The sequence below is a fragment of the Lacerta agilis genome, chromosome 16 (genome assembly GCF_009819535.1).
Source record: "Lacerta agilis isolate rLacAgi1 chromosome 16, rLacAgi1.pri, whole genome shotgun sequence".
Taxonomy (NCBI): domain Eukaryota; kingdom Metazoa; phylum Chordata; class Lepidosauria; order Squamata; family Lacertidae; genus Lacerta; species Lacerta agilis.
The window spans coordinates 20925932-20944295 of record NC_046327.1 but is presented as its reverse complement, the minus strand read 5'-3'; the positions used below and the strand labels follow the sequence as shown (position 1 = coordinate 20944295).

The 18364-nt window shown below is 43.5% G+C and overlaps 1 protein-coding gene across 1 annotated transcript in view; it reads right to left on the bottom strand.

Annotated features, from left to right (window-relative positions):
* The window catches only part of LOC117060955 (low-density lipoprotein receptor-related protein 2-like), a 49026-nt gene extending 32491 nt beyond the window's left edge, over positions 1 to 16535 (bottom strand). Inside the window, exons 1-13 of the mRNA XM_033173578.1 lie at positions 16376 to 16535; positions 15188 to 15301; positions 14244 to 14360; positions 12501 to 12725; positions 11313 to 11426; positions 11094 to 11213; positions 9970 to 10095; positions 9318 to 9524; positions 7393 to 7561; positions 6154 to 6319; positions 4830 to 5052; positions 3146 to 3271; positions 2209 to 2436 (exon numbers count right to left, since the gene is read on the bottom strand). Of these exons, the coding sequence (XP_033029469.1) occupies positions 2209 to 2436; positions 3146 to 3271; positions 4830 to 5052; positions 6154 to 6319; positions 7393 to 7561; positions 9318 to 9524; positions 9970 to 10095; positions 11094 to 11213; positions 11313 to 11426; positions 12501 to 12725; positions 14244 to 14360; positions 15188 to 15301; positions 16376 to 16454 (2014 nt within the window). The 5' untranslated portion in view covers positions 16455 to 16535. The remainder of the gene's footprint in view (positions 1 to 2208; positions 2437 to 3145; positions 3272 to 4829; positions 5053 to 6153; positions 6320 to 7392; positions 7562 to 9317; positions 9525 to 9969; positions 10096 to 11093; positions 11214 to 11312; positions 11427 to 12500; positions 12726 to 14243; positions 14361 to 15187; positions 15302 to 16375) is intronic.
* Between the last annotated feature and the right edge of the window lie 1829 nt (positions 16536 to 18364).

Genomic DNA, 18364 nt, shown 5'->3' with positions numbered 1-18364 from the left:
CATCCAGCCCGCTCCTAGTCCCTTAAACTAAACTTGACTTCAACTAAAACCCAACTAAAAGAACATGAACGAACTCCTCTGCCTAAGCGGGGTGCCTCTGCCTTTTATTAGGGAACAAACGTGACATCATCATTAGTACTTTAACCAATAAAATCACTGTTGCTGCCCTCCAAAAAGGCGGGAAGCAAGTTTAACGCTCATTAACAACTTTGAACATGACCGGATCTACAAAATAAAGGCGGATTAATCTCATAAGTGAACCACACTATTCATTCATGCTTTCACTTTCGCTTTTACGCGCAATTATACCAAAAGTAGACCTCGAAAAACTTATAAAATAACCAAATAATTATGAATCCATGGCGGATCCGTGAAACGTATTCCGACAAGCGCTAAATCAGTGCAAACATCAAACCAGAGGACTTGATTGACATTTGCTCAGGCTCAGTGGTAAACAGTGAGTCTTCTCAAGGGAAAGCGAAAGTGTGATTGAGCCCTATGAAAGCATGATGGGTTGTTTTTCATTGTCCCAATCTGCTAACACTGAGTGGGGTAGTAATCGCACCAATGGTAAAATTCCGTGCATTTCTGGGACACGTTATGTTGCAGGCGTTACCTTTGTTTCTGGAAGGAAAATGGTATGTGGTACCTGGCTGAAATTTGGGGGCACTGTACAGGCGCCACTGTCCTGGAAATATTACCTGGAGGTCTTCTGCTGGGTGAACTGCACAATGAAAAGTGCAGGGGGGGGGGGTAAATTACTTGCCGCACAAAATAGGATGAGGGGTAATCTTTAGGCTAAGCTACCATATGCAGAGGAGGATCAGTTCCTCCATCAGTTTTGCTTTTATCCTTTGCGTATTGCCACAGCTTTAATCCACCGCCTTTGCTGCATCTGCCAAAGCTGTCACTGCTCTTTCGCAGCTCTTGGCTGAAACGCTCCTTGTAGAGGGAAGAAGAAGAAGAAGAGTTTGGATTTGATATCCCGCTTTTCACTACCCGAAGGAGTCTCAAAGCGGCTAACATTCTCCTTTCCCTTCCTCCCCCACAACAAACACTCTGTGAGGTGAGTGGGGCTGAGAGACTTCAGAGAAGTGTGACAAGCCCAAGGTCACCCAGCAGCTGCATGTGGAGGAGTGGAGACGCGAACCCGGTTCCCCAGATAACGAGTCTACCGCTCTTAACCACTACGTGCTGCAGCTCTAGACTCATGGGCTTTTCAAGTTTCAGGAACATGGAAGCGAGCCCTGTGTTGCTGTGAAACTATTTCCCAGACCTTCTTCCCACTGCAAGCCACCACAGCTAAAGCAGAGGTGCTGAACAGGCAAGGAAACTTCCTTACCTCCTCACACATGATTTCAGAAGGCGTATCTTTCTCCTGAAACATTTGTCGTCATTGGTAATGAGAGCACTTATATGCCCCTCTGGAAGTAGCTGCAAGGTTTCGGTCAGATGTGCACATCTTAGAATAGAATCATAGAATCATAGAGTTGGAAGAGACCACAAGGGCCATCCATCTTGTCTAGTCTGTCTACAAAACACCCTTTTAAATGGATGCAAAGTGTAAGCTCTCCCATAGACAAAAGAGCCTTCTCCAATGAGCGAAGACTCCAAAGCTATTCCAAGGTAGAAGTATTGCTTTCTACCCCGTCCCCTTCCTCTTTGTGCAATGCACTCCTAAGCAGCAGCAGAATAGTGACCTTGCTTGTTCTGCTATGGCACTGCCTGTCAGATCTGTGTTTGAAGACTTACTGTACTCCTGTGCAAGATCTCACTGGCTTCTGCGGCCTTTTGCTTTCTTTGTCTCTTCCCTGTCCAGAGCACAGACCGTAGACTAGAAATCCTAAAGTTATGTTGAGTCAAGTAAGAAATTAGGGGTCACGGCACTGTGGCAGCTGGACCGCATTGTGACAAACACTAGACTGGTTACAGGAAATGTATCCGTAAGATAATTATACCATTAATTCTAGCTGCAAGGACTGAATCATGAAATGGGTGAAGAGGGAAACTGCTGTTCCCTTAGCATCCCACACTGCCTGCAAGTTGATGCTTTAGGATGTAAATATAGTCTGGAGCTGATTGGAAACAACCAACCAAGTAAATTCTCTTCTAAACCCATTTCTTGTCCTGCCATCATCATAAGGAGTATGTTTTAGAAGTCCATGCTTCAATTGCGTAGAAGCTCTATAGCAATGCAAAGGAGCTCACCTGGCGAACCTGTAGGAATTATTAGTTTTGCTTTCGTCTCTTTAGTGAAGCGCATCAGTTCTCCTTTGTCATCAGTCCAGTAGATGAATCCCCTGCTCCAGTCCATGTCCTGGAAGTAGACGTTTTCTGGCCACTCCTGAATCACTGCATGCTGCTGCAACACTGTCCCCTTTGGGCCAACTTCGAGCTGGTAGATTTGCTTGTTGGTAGAATACAAGACATTCAGCACTGCAGGAAGAGTACAGGAATTGAGGAACGGGTCTTGCACGATTTGCTAGCCATCCCAGCTCAGTGTCACCATACTATTCAACCCAAGTACTGCTCTTGCTATGAAAAATAGAACAGGTTGTAACTTCAGTAGTCACCTGGGCATATTATAGGCTTGATACCTTCACTATCTGATTTTGGTGCTGCCTTGACTGGAGTAACAAGTTGATGCTCAAGTAGTCACGCTAGTTGCTCAGAGGCAGTTTAAAGCTATAGGCGAGATGCTGGGAAAGCATTTATTACCGCAAGCATTCTGGCCAATTGGATTTTGCATTTATATTAAACCCAACTGAAGATAGACCTGTTTTAACTTTCTATGACATGAAGGCTGAAGTAGTCACCCAGCTTTCCCACAACTCCACAATGCAATGTTTTGTTTTCTTAAGTGCGTCAAAACATGGTGGCGGACCAAAACAGGAGATTCAAAACAATCCTGTCTGAAACTGAGCTTCTGGGACTGTGTGACAGGTTTCTATCCAAATCATGGACACATCTCCATTCTAATCAACAGCTAGATAAAATTTAGCTCCAGCAGTTTTTCATAAAACCCCCAGAATGAAATGCAGCATAAGCTTATCTGAACAATGGTGTTTAACCCACCCCACAAAGAAGGTTTCTCAAAATGGTTTGTGGAAGGATTTTCACCCCAGATTTAAAAGCACAAGCCCACCTGCACACTGGTTTGAAGGCAGGAGGAAAGTGCCATCTGGACAGGCACACCTGTAGCCCTTGGGATGAACAGGTGACAAAAGGCAGATATGGCTACACAATCCAGGTGCACAGGCAGCTGTGTTACCTAGTGACGAAGATGACAAGTTAGACAAAGAATGGGTCCAACCCTTCCTAGGTTGAATCCAGTAATTAAACTTAAGTTCCCATGTATGCACAGGCCACGTGCATTGCACACAAATGCAGAAGTTGATGCCAGCCACAGAATTCAGCAGTAAGAGAAGGTGGTTCTCATTTTCAGGCTCATCCCATCTACAGAACTTAGAACATGTATAAGACACCAAGGCAGCTGCTTAGATAGCAAGAGCAAGCAGCTGTCTAAACCAGAGTTTTCCGAACTTGAGTCTCCAACTGTTTTTGGACTACAATTCCCATCATCCCTGACCACTGGCTAGTCCTGCTAGCTAGGCATGATGGGAGTTGGAGCCATTCTGATATCAAGCAGTGTTGCACACTGCCAGAAGGAAGCAGCCTCCTCCAGTAAGACGCTGTGCAAATTAGGATTTGCCTACTCTGAACATCTAACACCAGCCAAATCCCCAACCACCTCACATTTACAGTACAGTTCACATATTAGATCTCAAGTGTCAATGCAACAAATGAATGTTTGAAAAGTGCCGAAACTCAAATAGCTAGAGGGCCAAATTAGCTATGCGGCAGATGCATAGAAATCACGTCCACCATTTCAACAAGTCAATGCTCCTTGAGCCTGGGACAAGATCAACTGCACTTCAGTTTGTAGCTACATTTCAAATCAAAATGTGAAGTGTTAGATTTCTAAAGCTTTCAGAGATAAGACTTAATATTTAAAGGATGAAGAGCTACTGAAGACAATATGTTTTGTCTTAGATTTCCTTAATAAGCACATTTCTTTCCCTTCCAAGTATCCATGCAAGGATTCTTGATCAGAGGACAGACATCTACTTAGAGAGCAAAGGGGTGGGGGCCTACATTTCAAGGCCTATGGGCCTTCTAGCTCTAAAGAGATATTAATATTTTGTGAAGCGTTGTGTAGTGTTCAAGGCTGCATTGGGGGCACACTCCCTACACAGGGATAGGACTCCCTTATATTGGACACTTCTGCTTTTGTGTTAGGCACATAGAGGATCTTGTATATGGAGGCTTAAGCATGTGCATGATTACCTAGCTGTATGTTCTGCCAAACAGAGCTCTTGGAATGCTCCCAACTGGGAGATACTTCCAAGTCCAACTGGTCCCCATTGAAGTTGTTACGGCTGTCAATTTTCAGATTCTTGAGGAAGCAAAACTGAAGGTTGTAACAGGACAACTCTATGGTAGAATAGTACCATTGGGGTTTAAAGCCTTTGGGTCACCTTAAGCACCCTTGGCCCAAGACAAGCCACTTGCTGGCTCCCCCTACCAAACATGCACCCAGCCCTCTACCCAGACAACAGCTGGTTCGTTAATATTAACTCTGCTTGGTCATGGGTATAGGTGTTTAAAGGCAACACACATGAAAATGAGGAAATGAAATAGCCATTCCTGCTACTAGACATGTCTTGCTCATAGCTAGCTAGAGAGATTTTAAAAATGGTTTTATTTTTTAAATGCTTCCAATCCTCCCTTGATTAAAAAAAATATTTGATCTCGGGTGTTTTACTTACTTTGAGGCTGCAGTAGCTCATGCAGTACTGTAAATGAAGACACTGAAGAGTTCAGCAACACACTGAAACCTGGGGAGGTGCGGGATGCAGAGAGCAATTGCTCTTTGTCTGCCCAAATGAACAAATTCTCAAACACAGCGAGTCCCAGAGAGGCCTGTGCTTTCAGCAGCTTCTCTGGGAAAGTGTACCTGCCAGTGCCGTCGGCCTTGATAGTCTCTATGGACTGAAGAGCAGAAATGCCAAGTCAGAATTCCCAAACCAGGCTGAGGGGACTAGCACTCAAGAGCTTCAAGTGACAATTTCTATAGCCTTCGCCAGCTAATGAGCAGTTCACCTGAAGGTTTGGGGAGCACTGCTGCCCGCCCACTGGAACACCAAGCCAGTTCAGAAGTGCTGGTATGGAACACACAAACACCCCTGTTTACTGTGCTATTACTATCTTCCCATCGCTGCCACCCTGGGCTACATTATAGTGCAGACAGCTCAACTAGAGTCAAGGCAACCAAACAAGGTCCATGTCCCAGATATTCAGTAAAACCTCTGTTCGGTTTACTGAGCAAAGCTTTCCTCCAGAGGTTATGTACAGACACATGCCATATGTAAATGCACCATTGTGCATTTGCCCCCACAAAACAAGGTTTTGCATTTTTCTTCGTGGACAGTCCTTAAAACTACACTTCATTAACAGATTCCTAGAGGGCCAAAGGCTCAAGTGGCTTCTGTCAACTTCAGCTGGTAGCCCAGCTGCGCCCATATCTGGACAGAGATCACCTAGATTATGTCGCCTACACTCTGGTAACCTTTAGGTTAGATTACTGCAGTGTGGGACTGCCTTTGAAGATCTGCAGCTGGAGAAAAGTTGGACAGCTGGATTGCTAACCAATGCAAGACTGTCTGAACATATAAAAACCAATTCTTGCATAACCGCACTAGCTTTGAATCCTGCTCGCAACTTCATTTAGCTGTAATACTTCCTCAAATAGTCCAAAAGGGACTACCATCTCACATTTTAACAGGCTTGCTCTACTGTTCAAGGCTGCCTGCTCATTTAGAGGCACATTAAACATGACATGCATTGTACAACGTTTTTTAAAGTAAGTGGGTGGGTGGGTGGGGGTTGGTCCTATGAGTTGTGAGTGCAGGGAAAGAAAACTTCAAACCCTTGTCCTTGCCATGCTGTGACTGGAACAGCACCAAACCCACCAGACTTTCCAGCATGGAAAAAAGCTTCTGTTGGTACCAGATCACAATGAAATGTTACATCAAGATGCTACAGACTTGACACGGGCTTCTTTGTGAATTTCCGGTGCATCGAGTTTCATACCTTTTTATACGCACTGATCCAGTACAATCTACTTGTTATATGATCAAGAGTCAATCCAACAGGTTCTTCAGCGGTTACGGTTGCAAGTACGTGTCTGTCTGAACCATCCATCCCCGCAGCTTCGATTACAGTCCTGCCTTGTTCACGATTCACCCAATACAGGTAGCTGCAATAAAGAGAGGTAATCAGAGGACTGCACCATGTTGTTGGGCTCCTCAGCACTGCAGGAGCAACACCCAATATGATTTGTTTTGGGACCAGCTACTCTTTGCAGGACCTCAAGCTAGACCGTGTTGTGTGTTTTTAGTCTCCAGTGGCCAGTTACGCATGGCCTGCCTTCATCACAGAAGTTGCAACACAAGGGATGCACGCTTGGGTGAGTGAGGATTACATGCAAGTACTCCTAGGAATTTGACTGGCGATTGTGTTGAGGGCAAGGGAGATCTTTATGCACGCTCAGAGGCATCTTCATATGTGCCAGGGCTAAGTGCTAGCTCCAAAATATTCCAGTTGAGGAACACCTTCATTCTTCATACCTTGCATATACCGTAAATCCACTCAAGCCCTTAAACCAGTGTTTCCCCAACTTGGGCTTCCAGCTGCTTTTGGAATACTGTTCCCACCATCTCTGCCAGCAAGGGATGATGGGAGTTGTAGTCCAAGAACAGCTGGAGACCCAAGTTGGGGAAACACTGTCCTAAATGCTCTCATCCTATTAAATTATCTAGGGGCAATTATGCTACACTCCTGGAAGCGTCACTATAAACGCATTACTCACCTTTGCCCATTTAGATTCAGTATTCAAAATGCCTTGGATACAAGCAAAACTTATTTGGGATCCACATAATCAACATATGCTTTATTGCATATCCAAACTAAGCATTGAACATGTATAGCTAAGGACAGGGCATTATTTTGCTACTAGATTTTCTAGTTCCCTCTACTACCACCCACCTTCAAGCTTCTTCTACAGACACTCACTTTCCCACCCAAAACATCCATTTGGGAAATCCGCTTCCTGGAGCTCTGTTGCTGACTTGGCTACTGTATGGCTACAGTAGAATAGAAAACTGCAGTATTGTACCTTAAGAGCTGCAGTGGGTCATCTAAAAGGAAGCAGCCTTTCAAATGCCTTTCAGATTTCACCCTTAACATGTGCCCATCCCTAGCAATAGAGACTTAAAGCCAGGCTACTCCAGACAGATTCCAAGTCACGGCAGTGAAGCAAGGAATGTTTACCTTTTTTCTGGAAACGTAGCTATTTGTTCTGGCAACACGTTCTTCTCCAGGATCTTTACGTAGCCTCTGCCATCACTCAAGCCAGCAAAGATGGCGCCAGGGGCACTGCTGGTCCAATATAACTGCCCTGTGAACCAGTCTACAGATATACTGTTGACACTGCCAACATCTAGGAGAGAAACATTTATAGAAGCTCAGTAGTTTCATAACCTTTACACCGAGAGATCTTGGGACTCAGCTACATTAGTCAAAAAACAACGCTTTGAATGCATTAAACATACAACACTAGACGGTGCTGGACAGCAAAAAAAAATTATTTGCAATTTTACATAGCTTTTTCCCCTTTTGTTATAAGGATTTAATTTGACTTATTGTGTTTTTTCCCCTGTGTGTAGACCCACCATTGGAAAGCAACTTGTGAGCTATCCAGCCAGCAGTGGCAGCTAGCGGAGATGCAAGTCTACTGTGGCTGCTGCTGCTGCTTTCCTGCTGACTGAGAAAAGCTGCTCCGCCTCAGTGCCAGGGGAAGGTAGTGCCGTGGTGCCTTGAAGTAAGGGCAATCAGCTGCCCTGTTCTGCTTTAGCATGAGGGAAGGCAGCCCAGATCAGCAGTGTTATCAGCAGAGATTGTGTGATATCAACAGTGCCTTGAAATTAGCTGTCCTCTCCCTCGCGTGAGAAGTATTATATTGCTGTGTATTGCCGGGTCAAAATCGTAATCGCGGTGTCATTTCAAAACTGATTTTGGCCAATACAGCCGTACCTTGGTTCTCGAACAGAATGCATTCCGGGAGTATGTTCAACTCCCAGAACCATTCAAAAACCAAGACACAGCTTCCGATTGGCTGCAGGAGCGTCCTGCAGAAACAAACTCCTGTAAGAGGAAGTTTAAAACTCTGCTTGAGAGCATGAGCAGGAAACTTAACAAATCCCTGTGCTGCTTTTGTGCTGTATTTTAATTTGCCATGCTGCTCCACTTAGGATTCCCATTTAACCAACTAACAGCTGAATAAAATAGGAAACAAAATAGGAAATTCTTTCCAGTAGCACCTTAGAGACCAACTGAGTTTGTTCTTGGTATGAGCTTTCGTGTGCATGCACACTTCTTCAGATAAGTATCTGAAGAAGTGTGCATGCACACGAAAGCTCATACCAAGAACAAACTCAGTTGGTCTCTAAGGTGCTACTGGAAAGAATTTCCTATTTTGTTTCCTATTTTGTTTCGACTATGGCAGACCAACACGGTTACCCACCTGTAACAGCTGAATATATTGCTTTCACAGCCAATCTCTGTTTGGATTTACAAAAAAATGTTGGGAGCTCAAACAGGAGTAACTAGAATGATGCAAGGGTTTGTCTTGTCCACAAAAGGCAAACCCACCTAGATTGTTACTCCAAAAGTGGAATGTAGCGTCCAATCAAGGAAGAATAGAGTCTATGCCACCATGTTTTCAGCTCAGAATATCTAGTCTTTTTACTTATAAGAACATATGCAAGGAATATTCTGTCCAGCTGCCAAGAAAATGAGCACCTGCTTTCAGGATTCAGGCCAGTTATTAAAATTATGTCCAAGTGCTTTATGTGCTGTTATTTGTTGCATTTACATTTAAACAGCAATAACTACTTACGGCATGTGTTGCATGTTGTCCTGTCCTTCCTCGCCTACTTTAAATCTCAGGCCAAGTGAGCAACTGGTCAAAAGCTCACCTTGTTAGCATCATTTTTCCAGTCCAGTAACACCCACTATATTACACCAGCTCTCGGTGTACTTTTAAAGTTCACCTCTGCTGAGAAGCCTTGCTACACTGGCCTCCAAGGAGACAATGGGGTGCTGTAGTATTTGGCCAATGACTTAGTAACTACAAGTATATTAAGAGCTTTCTCGAGATAAGGATGCAGTTACTGCAAGTATATCAACAGCTTTACCTGGATACAGAAGCATCTCATTTTTCCCTGGCACATAGATATGAAGCTTTCTTCCTTCATCAACCCAGTAATAGGCTTTCCTTAACAAGTCGTAGGCAACAGAGCTGAGTGATGTCCTTGTAGACATTAGAACTTTCAATTCACGAGTTTTTACATCCAGGACAGCAAGATCATGACCAACAGCCAGCAGTATTTTTGTATCACCATCTGGAGGAGATTTTTCATTATTAGGCCTTGTCCCAGAATGCAATCCTACTCATTATTAGCTGTTGAGCTATAGAAAATCTAAACAGTAAGAAGATATTCATGCTGCATCCAATAGCCTTACTTGCTAGAGTTGTCCTTTATTGGAGACATCTGTTCAATATCTCTGCTTAGTAGCACTGCACGTACCCAAACTAAAGACATGCAATCCTAACTTTTTGTTGCTTTTTGTGTTCTAACCTTAGATTGTTGAGAACATGTGGTTAACTTGCCCACAAGAGCTCAATTCCCCTCCATTTGCCAGAAACCTGAGAATTACCGCTACAAAAGAGACCACAAGTGTACCAACTTTTGCCAAGCTAGGCAGTCTTCTGCTTCCCATGTCTCCACCTCCCCGCAAATCAGCACTGAGAGCTGGAATTCATTCTTCATGTAACTGAGGGCCTACCTGAAGTCCTACAAGTAGTTCCGTTGGAGAGCCAGTACCCATGAACGCAGTCACAGGTAAAAGAACCTATTGTGTTCTTGCATAACTGGCTACAAGGACCGTAAGCCATTGCACACTCATCAACATCTGCAACGAACAAGCAGAGTCAGTGTAATGTACATTGTAGTCTGGGAAGGGTTGCTATAGCCATGAAGTACTGCTAGCTTTTTAGAGCCTTGTATTTATTATTATGATCAATTCAATTTATTATATGATTACTATGTATTTATTTAAACCCCGCCTTTCTCCACTTGCAGGACACAAGGTGGCCTACGGATATGAACAAGAATAAAAACAGAAAAGCAGCCATTAAAAACAATTTAACTACACACATACATAGAATCTGTTTGAAACATACAAATAATTACAATAGAAACAGCACAGTACCAGTCAAGTCATTAAGAGTAGCCAATTCCCAAAAGCCTGTTGGAAAAAGTAGGTCTTCAACTGCTGGCGGAAGGACAACAAGGAGCCAGCTGGTCTAGCTTCTCTAGGGAGGGAGTCCAGAGTCTGGGAGCAGCCACCAAGAAGGCCCTCTCCCACATCCCCAACCAAGCGCGCCTGTGAGGATGGCGGGACCAAGAGAAAGGCCTCCCCTGAATATCTCGAAACCTGGGCTGGTTCGTATGTGGGATTTCGGTCTTTCAGATGGCTTGGACCCAAGCCATGTAGGACTTTATAGGTCAGAACTTAGAATCTGTGGCAACATCAACGTCTATTTGGATGACGACCATCAATTTCCTTACTTGGACAGCTTGGGTGTCTTGGCATCCCAAGACCTCCTTGTGAAAAGCCAACTAGGAAGGGTCTTCTAGCCAACTGGTATTCAAGCTAGTGGGTTAGGACCAACTACTGAGAGTCGCAGTCTGCTCTATGGTGCATTTCAAAAGCAGCACTACCACCATACAAAAAATGATTTAAAAAAATCAGGTCCTCAAATGCATATCTGGGATAAAAATGGGTCTTTGGTCAGAAAAGGTTGAAGATTGTTATATTGTCCCAGGATATATGAATGGTCACAACTTGCAGTTTAGAGAACTTTCTCCAGTTCTAAATAGTGTGCGCCTGTTTTATTTTACCCATACCTGTACAGTCTTGACCATTGCCATGAAGATTCCAGCCAGGACCACAGGAACACCTCGCACCCCAATGAGCCTCAGTGCACATCTGCATGCAGCCTCCATTGTTCAGAGTGCAGTTCTTACCTAGATGCATAGAACAAGAGTTAAACAGAGCTGAAACCCTCTAACAGCTGACTAGAAGACTCTTAATTATTTACTATACGAGTGTAAACAGTTAATTACCGCAGGTGCTGGGTTCATCGGTGCCATCTAAACAGTCTTTCACTTCGTTGCACATTAGAGATTCCATAATGCATTTCCCTTTATCACAATGGATCATTCCTTCTGGGCAGGCAGCTGTAAATTAGTTAGAATTATGCACAAGGTTAAATGTGTCAGCAACCAGTTCAAGACATCTAATGTATTGTGTGCCCTATTCCATTTCCTAGAGTATTTACACATTGCCTGAGTGGATCTACTACCATTAGAGTCCAGTTTGTTACACAGCCAGTGGAAATGCTTTGTAAGACAGTTTTAAGATACAGTACTGATTAAACCTTTGAACAGTTTCAGCACTGGATATGCGAAGAGTGATGATTTAATTTGGTCTTTTCTAAGACCAATCTGTCTGATACCAGCTCCAGAGATTGGTATTGAAGACATGGTGTAATCAACTTTGCTAGATTAGGGTAGCACCTAATAAAATACATCTCAAGTTAGTGCCGTACAAGTTTAAGCATCTGAAAAAGTCTAATTCTGAAGAAAACAGCATCCTTAGTTTTCAAACACATGCTCACCGCAGCCAAAGTCTTAAGCTCAGTTTGGACAAGATGCAGCAAGTTTTTTAAAATTAAAATATACCAGCATGGGCGTAGCCAAGGGGAGTCAGGGGGCAGCAGCCCCCCAATCAAGTAAAACAATAGAAATACTTAACTGAGCAATCACGTTGGTTCTGCCCCCAACAGAAGTCCGACCCCCAATAACAAAAATCCTGGCTACACCCATATATACCAGCAGTGTGCAATGCAGCATCTTATTAAACTGTTCCCACATCTTCAACATACAGTAGCAGAAGAACTTAAACCAGCTCTGTCAAATACTTCCCAGCAAGTTTTTAAACCCCTAAAAAATTGAATCCTGTGTGAGAGGGGAAGGGGAAGGGGAAAGGGAAGTTATTTGAAAACTTGCAGGTTGCAAATCTTGGGAAGCAGTTTTAGAAAAAAACTACTGCCCAAATAGTTTTGTACTTTTAAACAAACTTTATCCAAACCATCTAATGAAAGTTGCAGCCTGATAATCTCTTCCTGTTATGTCTTCAGAACGAGCCACTCTGGGCAACTACATGAAGTCTCAAGTGTGACTTTTTCAGATGCATTTTCACAAATGGATGGACACACCTCTATGCCTCTGAGAGGAGGCCAAGCTGCTTACCACAACCATCTTCATCCGAGTGGTCACCGCAGTTGTCTATGCCATTGCACTTCCAGTCCTCCATAACGCACACTCTGTTCTTGCACTGCCACTGTCCAGCCAGGCAGTTTTTCGGGGGACAGTTTGCTTCATCAGAACCATCTTCACAATCTTTATGCTGATCACATACTTTCCAGGGATCAATGCACTGCTTATTTCCTCGGCATGGAACTTTCTCTCCACAAACTGCAATGATATTGGAGCAACAGAATGGGTGGCTTGCCCTTCTAATCCTTCATTCATGTGGTCAACACTTTGAGGTTCAATCCAAGTTCAATCCACTAGGAGGCAGGCTATTTGAAGGTCTAGGTTGGAAACTACCCCAACCTTCAACAGCAGACAAATATTGTCTGGAATACCATGCTTAATCATATGTATTGTGAATGCATAAGGACTTGTGTTCAGTTCCCAGAACCTCCTGTTAAAGTCTACAGACTAAGAAAAGATCTCTCCCCAAGACCTTGAGAGCAAGGGGAACTGGGTTAGGTGGACCAAAAGGGCTTGCTGCACCACATGTTCAAAGTTCAGGTAAGAAGAGTTTCTCAGAGACACGTGGTATATAAGACTACTGAAGTGTTCATGGGAAAGTTTTAGAGATGAGGACTTATTTTCTTGCTAAGGGACTCCTTGTCCCTCGCATGGAGGCAGCTTAACCCACCCTAAGTGCCAATGCCACCCTTTTGGATAAAAAGGATTCTCTATATTTACCTTCACCTTGCCCCAGCGTTATAACATAATACACCACATGTAGTTTCCAAAGGGCTTACCAGCTGCAATGAAGGGACAAAACATTCAACTGCCTTGAGATTCAGAAGCTGGTATTAGTAACTGGGAAAATATGGCAGCCACCTCTTACTGCAGCAGAATCCAGGCTGAACACTGCAGAAAGTACAGTGGTACCTTGGTCCTCAAACTTAATCCGTTCTGGAAGTCCATTCCAAAACCAAAGCATTCCAAAACCAAGTCACGCTTTCCCATAGAAAGTAATGCAAAATGGATCAATCCGTTCCAGACTCTTAAAAACAACCCCTAAAACAGAAATTTAACATGAATCTTACTATCTAACGAGACCATTGAGCCATAAAATGAAAGCAATAAACAATGTACTGCAGTCACACAATCAGTAGCTGAACTGGGTTCCACACAGTCACATGAAAAAGAGCCGCAAAAACAAAAATGCAAAATAGCAAAGACAGACAGACCTCAAAATGGAAGTGTGGCACTCAAAATGGAGCACGTTCGGCTTCTGAAAAAAGTTTGCAAACCAGAACACTTACTTTCAGGTTTGCAATGTTTGGGTTCCAAGTTGTTTGAGTACCAAGGTGTTTGAGAACCAAGGTACCACTGTACCAGCAGAAGCCCAGATGATAGTACTCCCTTCAGCATTTTGCCTTCCTACCCTAGGGATGAGGTTATTCCTTCCCTCATCTGTCAGCAGCTAAGAAGCAGGGCTCAGCTGAAAGACCAGCTCCATCCATGTTGAGAGCAAGGATTGCACAGCCTCTCTTAGTGTAAGGAAAAAATTATATTGGACTTCCAGCTGGCCTCTGCTTCAACAGCTTCTGCACTGGGGGTTGCCTACAGCAAACTCTTCAATCAAGAAATGAAGGAGATAAATGCAAGGGGCATCAGTTGCACTGCGCCACAGAGAAAGCCAGAGAAGCAAAATACCAGGGAAATACTGAAAAATGGTTTTGAACGTACCACAATTCTCTTCATCTGAGCCATCCATGCAATCACTGATGCCATCACAAAGCCAAGTAGCAGAAACGCAGCTTCCATCTTTGCACTGCCATGCATTTGGATCATGACATCCTTCCTCTGAATGATAAAAGTTGTTTAGCTTGATTTAACACTGCACTTAGCTGGAGTGTTTAGGTACTCTCCCTTTTCAAAAGAATGTTGCCTATAGGATAGTTGCCAAGGAGGACTTCAGTAGACTGGGAAGTTGCTTTGAAATCAACATCCACCGCAGAGATGCTACAGTAAGAGTTTAAAGGACTTGGCATGCGTAATAAAATTATTTCATGAAATTTATACACCATTTAATGTTTTCAGAAAGCAGTTTACAAAAAAAAAAAACACATGGGTACATAAGTTATCTTGGAAAGACATTAGCTTAAACATTGAAGTGACTAAGGAAAACATACAGTTTCCGCTGTAAGGCTACACAATGGACTGTCCCAGGAAACATCATCTCAAAATGTTTATTAGAAACCTTGGTATCCAACCTTGGCAGGGCCGGATTTAGGTTTGATAAGGCCCTAAGCTACTGAAGGTAATGGGAATGGGGCCCTTTATATGTCCAGCTGTCCTTTGCCAACAACAAATTGTCGCTGTTTTTTGTGTTGAATATATGCTATATGGTAATTTATGGACCTAATAGGTATCTAAAGCCATTTGCACATAACAAATAGGAGCCTACACAACACAAAACACCATTGCTGTATGTAGGTTTTATTTTATTTTATTTTATTATCTTATATTTTGGAAATGTACATCCAGTTTTTTTTTCCTTTAAATTTTTTTGGGCCCCCCAAGAGAGAGGGGCCCTAAGCTATAGCTTGTTTAGCTTATACGTAAATCCGGCACTTAACCTTAGTCTCCCGAATGGACTCTCAGCCATTTGAAGGATCTGAAAGGCTTACCACAATGCTCATCTGAACCATCAGGGCAGTCTTGCTCTCCATTACAAAGCCAGGTCAAAGGAATGCACTTATCTCCACAGACAGCTTGCCGAGAGATACTGCAAACATTTCCATCTGTAGAAGGCAAATAGCATATAGTCACACTCTATCCTCTCCACCCTAACTCTCCCCAAAATCTGCTAGACTGAAAGGGGGGGGGGAAACCTCCAAAATGGGTTCATGGGGAAGGGGGCGGCATACAGGAAGGAAACCCTACTGCACAGGAAGAAGCCCTTGCAGTAGCTGAGCTCATTTTGACACCACCCAGTTATTTAGACTATTTAAAAGCCAACTTGTGGTTTTTTTATAATAAAAAAGCATGATAGTGTACAATAAAGTCATTCAAGCATCACAAAATGTAGGCTACAAAGCAAAATTCTATTTATACACATGCTTTACTCATTTCAGATAGCCTCGCTTCCCCAATAAGTATCCCCTGAACTACTGTGTGGTTTCATTTGTTTATTAAATTTATATCCCACTGGTCACTCCAGAGAAGCCTAGAACTGCAAGCTAGAGAGATTAAAGGCTAATGTGTAAAAACAAACAAACCAGAAAGCAGTGCCAGCTTTAGAGGAGAGAGGCACATAATCCCCCCCCCCCAAAAAAAACCCATAGTCCTTTCATTTGGGGATAATTCAGACTTAAATTCCACTACCACAAGGTGACCCAAAAAGGTTATTTATGTATGCTACTACTGTGCTCGTGTTTTGTTAGCCCCAAAATGGAAAACGAGTGAGGTCCCAACCAAAGAAGAATGGCAACTTAAGTTGACAGAACATGCACAACTTGCAGATGTAACATATAGTCTAAGAATAAGAGAACAATAGGAACATATGTTTAAAGAAGACTGGAAAACGTTTATTGAATACATAGGAAATAATTGTGTACAGCTGAAAACGCTGGCAGCATTAAGATAAATTCAACAGTGTAAACAAGTTTGGATGGATGCAATAATGGAATAAAGAATGCAATTGTTTTTGTAAAATATGCAGGGATTTATGGTGTGTAAAAATGAACCATGGAAAGAGAAGAAGGGAAGTCATTGGTATTTTAAGGATGTAAAATGAGTTTTTTAAATTGCAAAACAGAAAATGTATACATATATATATATAGCCCACGACCCCACTCCACCTGACCCACTCTCACCTTTGTTGGGGAACAGACCCCACGCAGTCGCAGTAGCGAAGAGCAGCAGCAGCGCAGCCTGGAGCGTAGCGCGCCCCATAACGCGCGGAAAAAGCGCGCAAGAGCAGCGCGAGAAACAAAGGCGAGCACAGAAAGAATAAAGGAGCGGGAAAAGCAGTAACAGAGCAGAGGCGCGGAGAAGCTTTTATTCCCCCGCGCAAGAGTCCCATTGGGTGGGGTAGAGGCTGGGCGCGGCTCCGGCATTTAGCGGGAGACAGAAGTCCCGTTGCGAGGATCAGGCCCTTACTCCTCAGCCAAGCGCGGATGGAGTCGTGAGGCAGCCTGAGGCCCTAATCCTGACGCTCCTCCAAGCCCCGGCACCACGTAGCTTGTTTGCAGCAAGACCCGTTGAAGCCCCGCGGAGGAGGAGGGTGCGCGACTGCGTCCCTTACTAGGGAGTAAACCAACCTTCGCCGCAACAGGGCTTGCTCCCGAGTAAACGCAGGTGGTGTGGGTCTTTTGTGGTGGCTCCTCGTTTGTGGGAACTCTTTTCTCAGGAAGGCTCGCCTGAGACCAGCATAGTGGATCTTTAGCAACCCCCCCCCCCCAATCCTTCGGCCTTTAACTATCTGTGGCCATTTTATAAGTTGTTGTTGTTGTTCAGTCGTTCAGTCATGTCCGACTCTTCGTGACCCCATGGACCAGAGCACGCCTGGCAAGCCTGTCTTCCACTGCCTCCCACAGTTTGGTCAGACTCATGTTGGTAGCCTCGAGAACACCGTTCAACCATCTCCTCTGTCGTCCCCTTCTCCTTGTGCCCTCCATCTTTCCCAGTATCAGGGTCTTTTCCAGGGAGTCTTCTCTTCTCTTGAGGTGGCCAAAGTATTGGAGCCTCAGCTTCAGGATCAGTCCTTCCAGTGAGCACTCAGGGCTGATTTCCTTCAGAATGGATATGTTTGGTCTTCTTGTAGTCCATGGGACACTCAAGTGTCCCCTCCAGCACCATAATTCAAAAGCATCAATTCTTCGGCGATCGGCCTTCTTTTAGAAGTAGGCAGAATATTTTTAATACTTTTCCTCTTGATGTTAATGTATCTATGTTGTCTGTTGGGCTGGTTGTAAGTCGATTTGGGTTTGCCTTGGGCAAGATAACTTTAAAAAGTTGTGCTAAAAGCCCCATGCAACTCAGTGCTGGTCCAACTCAATTTCGGTGTTAGTAATAACATACTCTTATTACAGATATAGAGAAGTCTATATCTGTAATAAGAGTATGTTATTACTAACACCGAAATTGCTTTAGTTTTAATCTGGTTTTGCTGAAGTGATTTGTTAATCTATCAATGAAATTGTTAGTTTATTTAGTTTTGAATTGTAATTAAGTACTGAATTTATTGTCTCCTGGGTTGATGCGGAGGTAATTTTACTGAGGAAATGCTTGTAAGGTTACATTCTCAGGGGGGGAGGGGGTTATAATTGCTAGTAACAGGCAGACAGTTTTAACTGCCGAACCTTCATAGAGCTGCAATATTTTGCTAAGCTTCACCAGCTGAATTCCTGCCTGTTATTGCTGCTGCTAAATGCATACAGACCTCTGTTAGAAAAACAAATCTTTCATTCCCAATCATATTATGAAACTGGTAAAGTGCAAGGGACATATTCCAGCCACTTTGAAGAAGGCTTATGCTATGCTTTGGTTGATAAATGTATGCTAATGTTTCAGGTGCTGAAAATATCATTTATAGCCTTATCTTCAGAAGATGAAAGACTCCCGCTGGAAAGGCAGTTTCGAATGCCAGTGTACCAAAGATCCACAGCTGATTTAGTGGTATGTTACATAACTTTTGCTAAAAACAATACTATATTCGTTCTTATGAAACCACCATGTGCAAAACAGAAAAGACAAGTTGGTTCCAAGATAACTGTGATGTCAGGAGCAATGTTATCCTTCATACCAGCAGTTGGGAAAGAGTACTAACAGAATCCTATGCATGTTCAATCATCAGGAGTAAG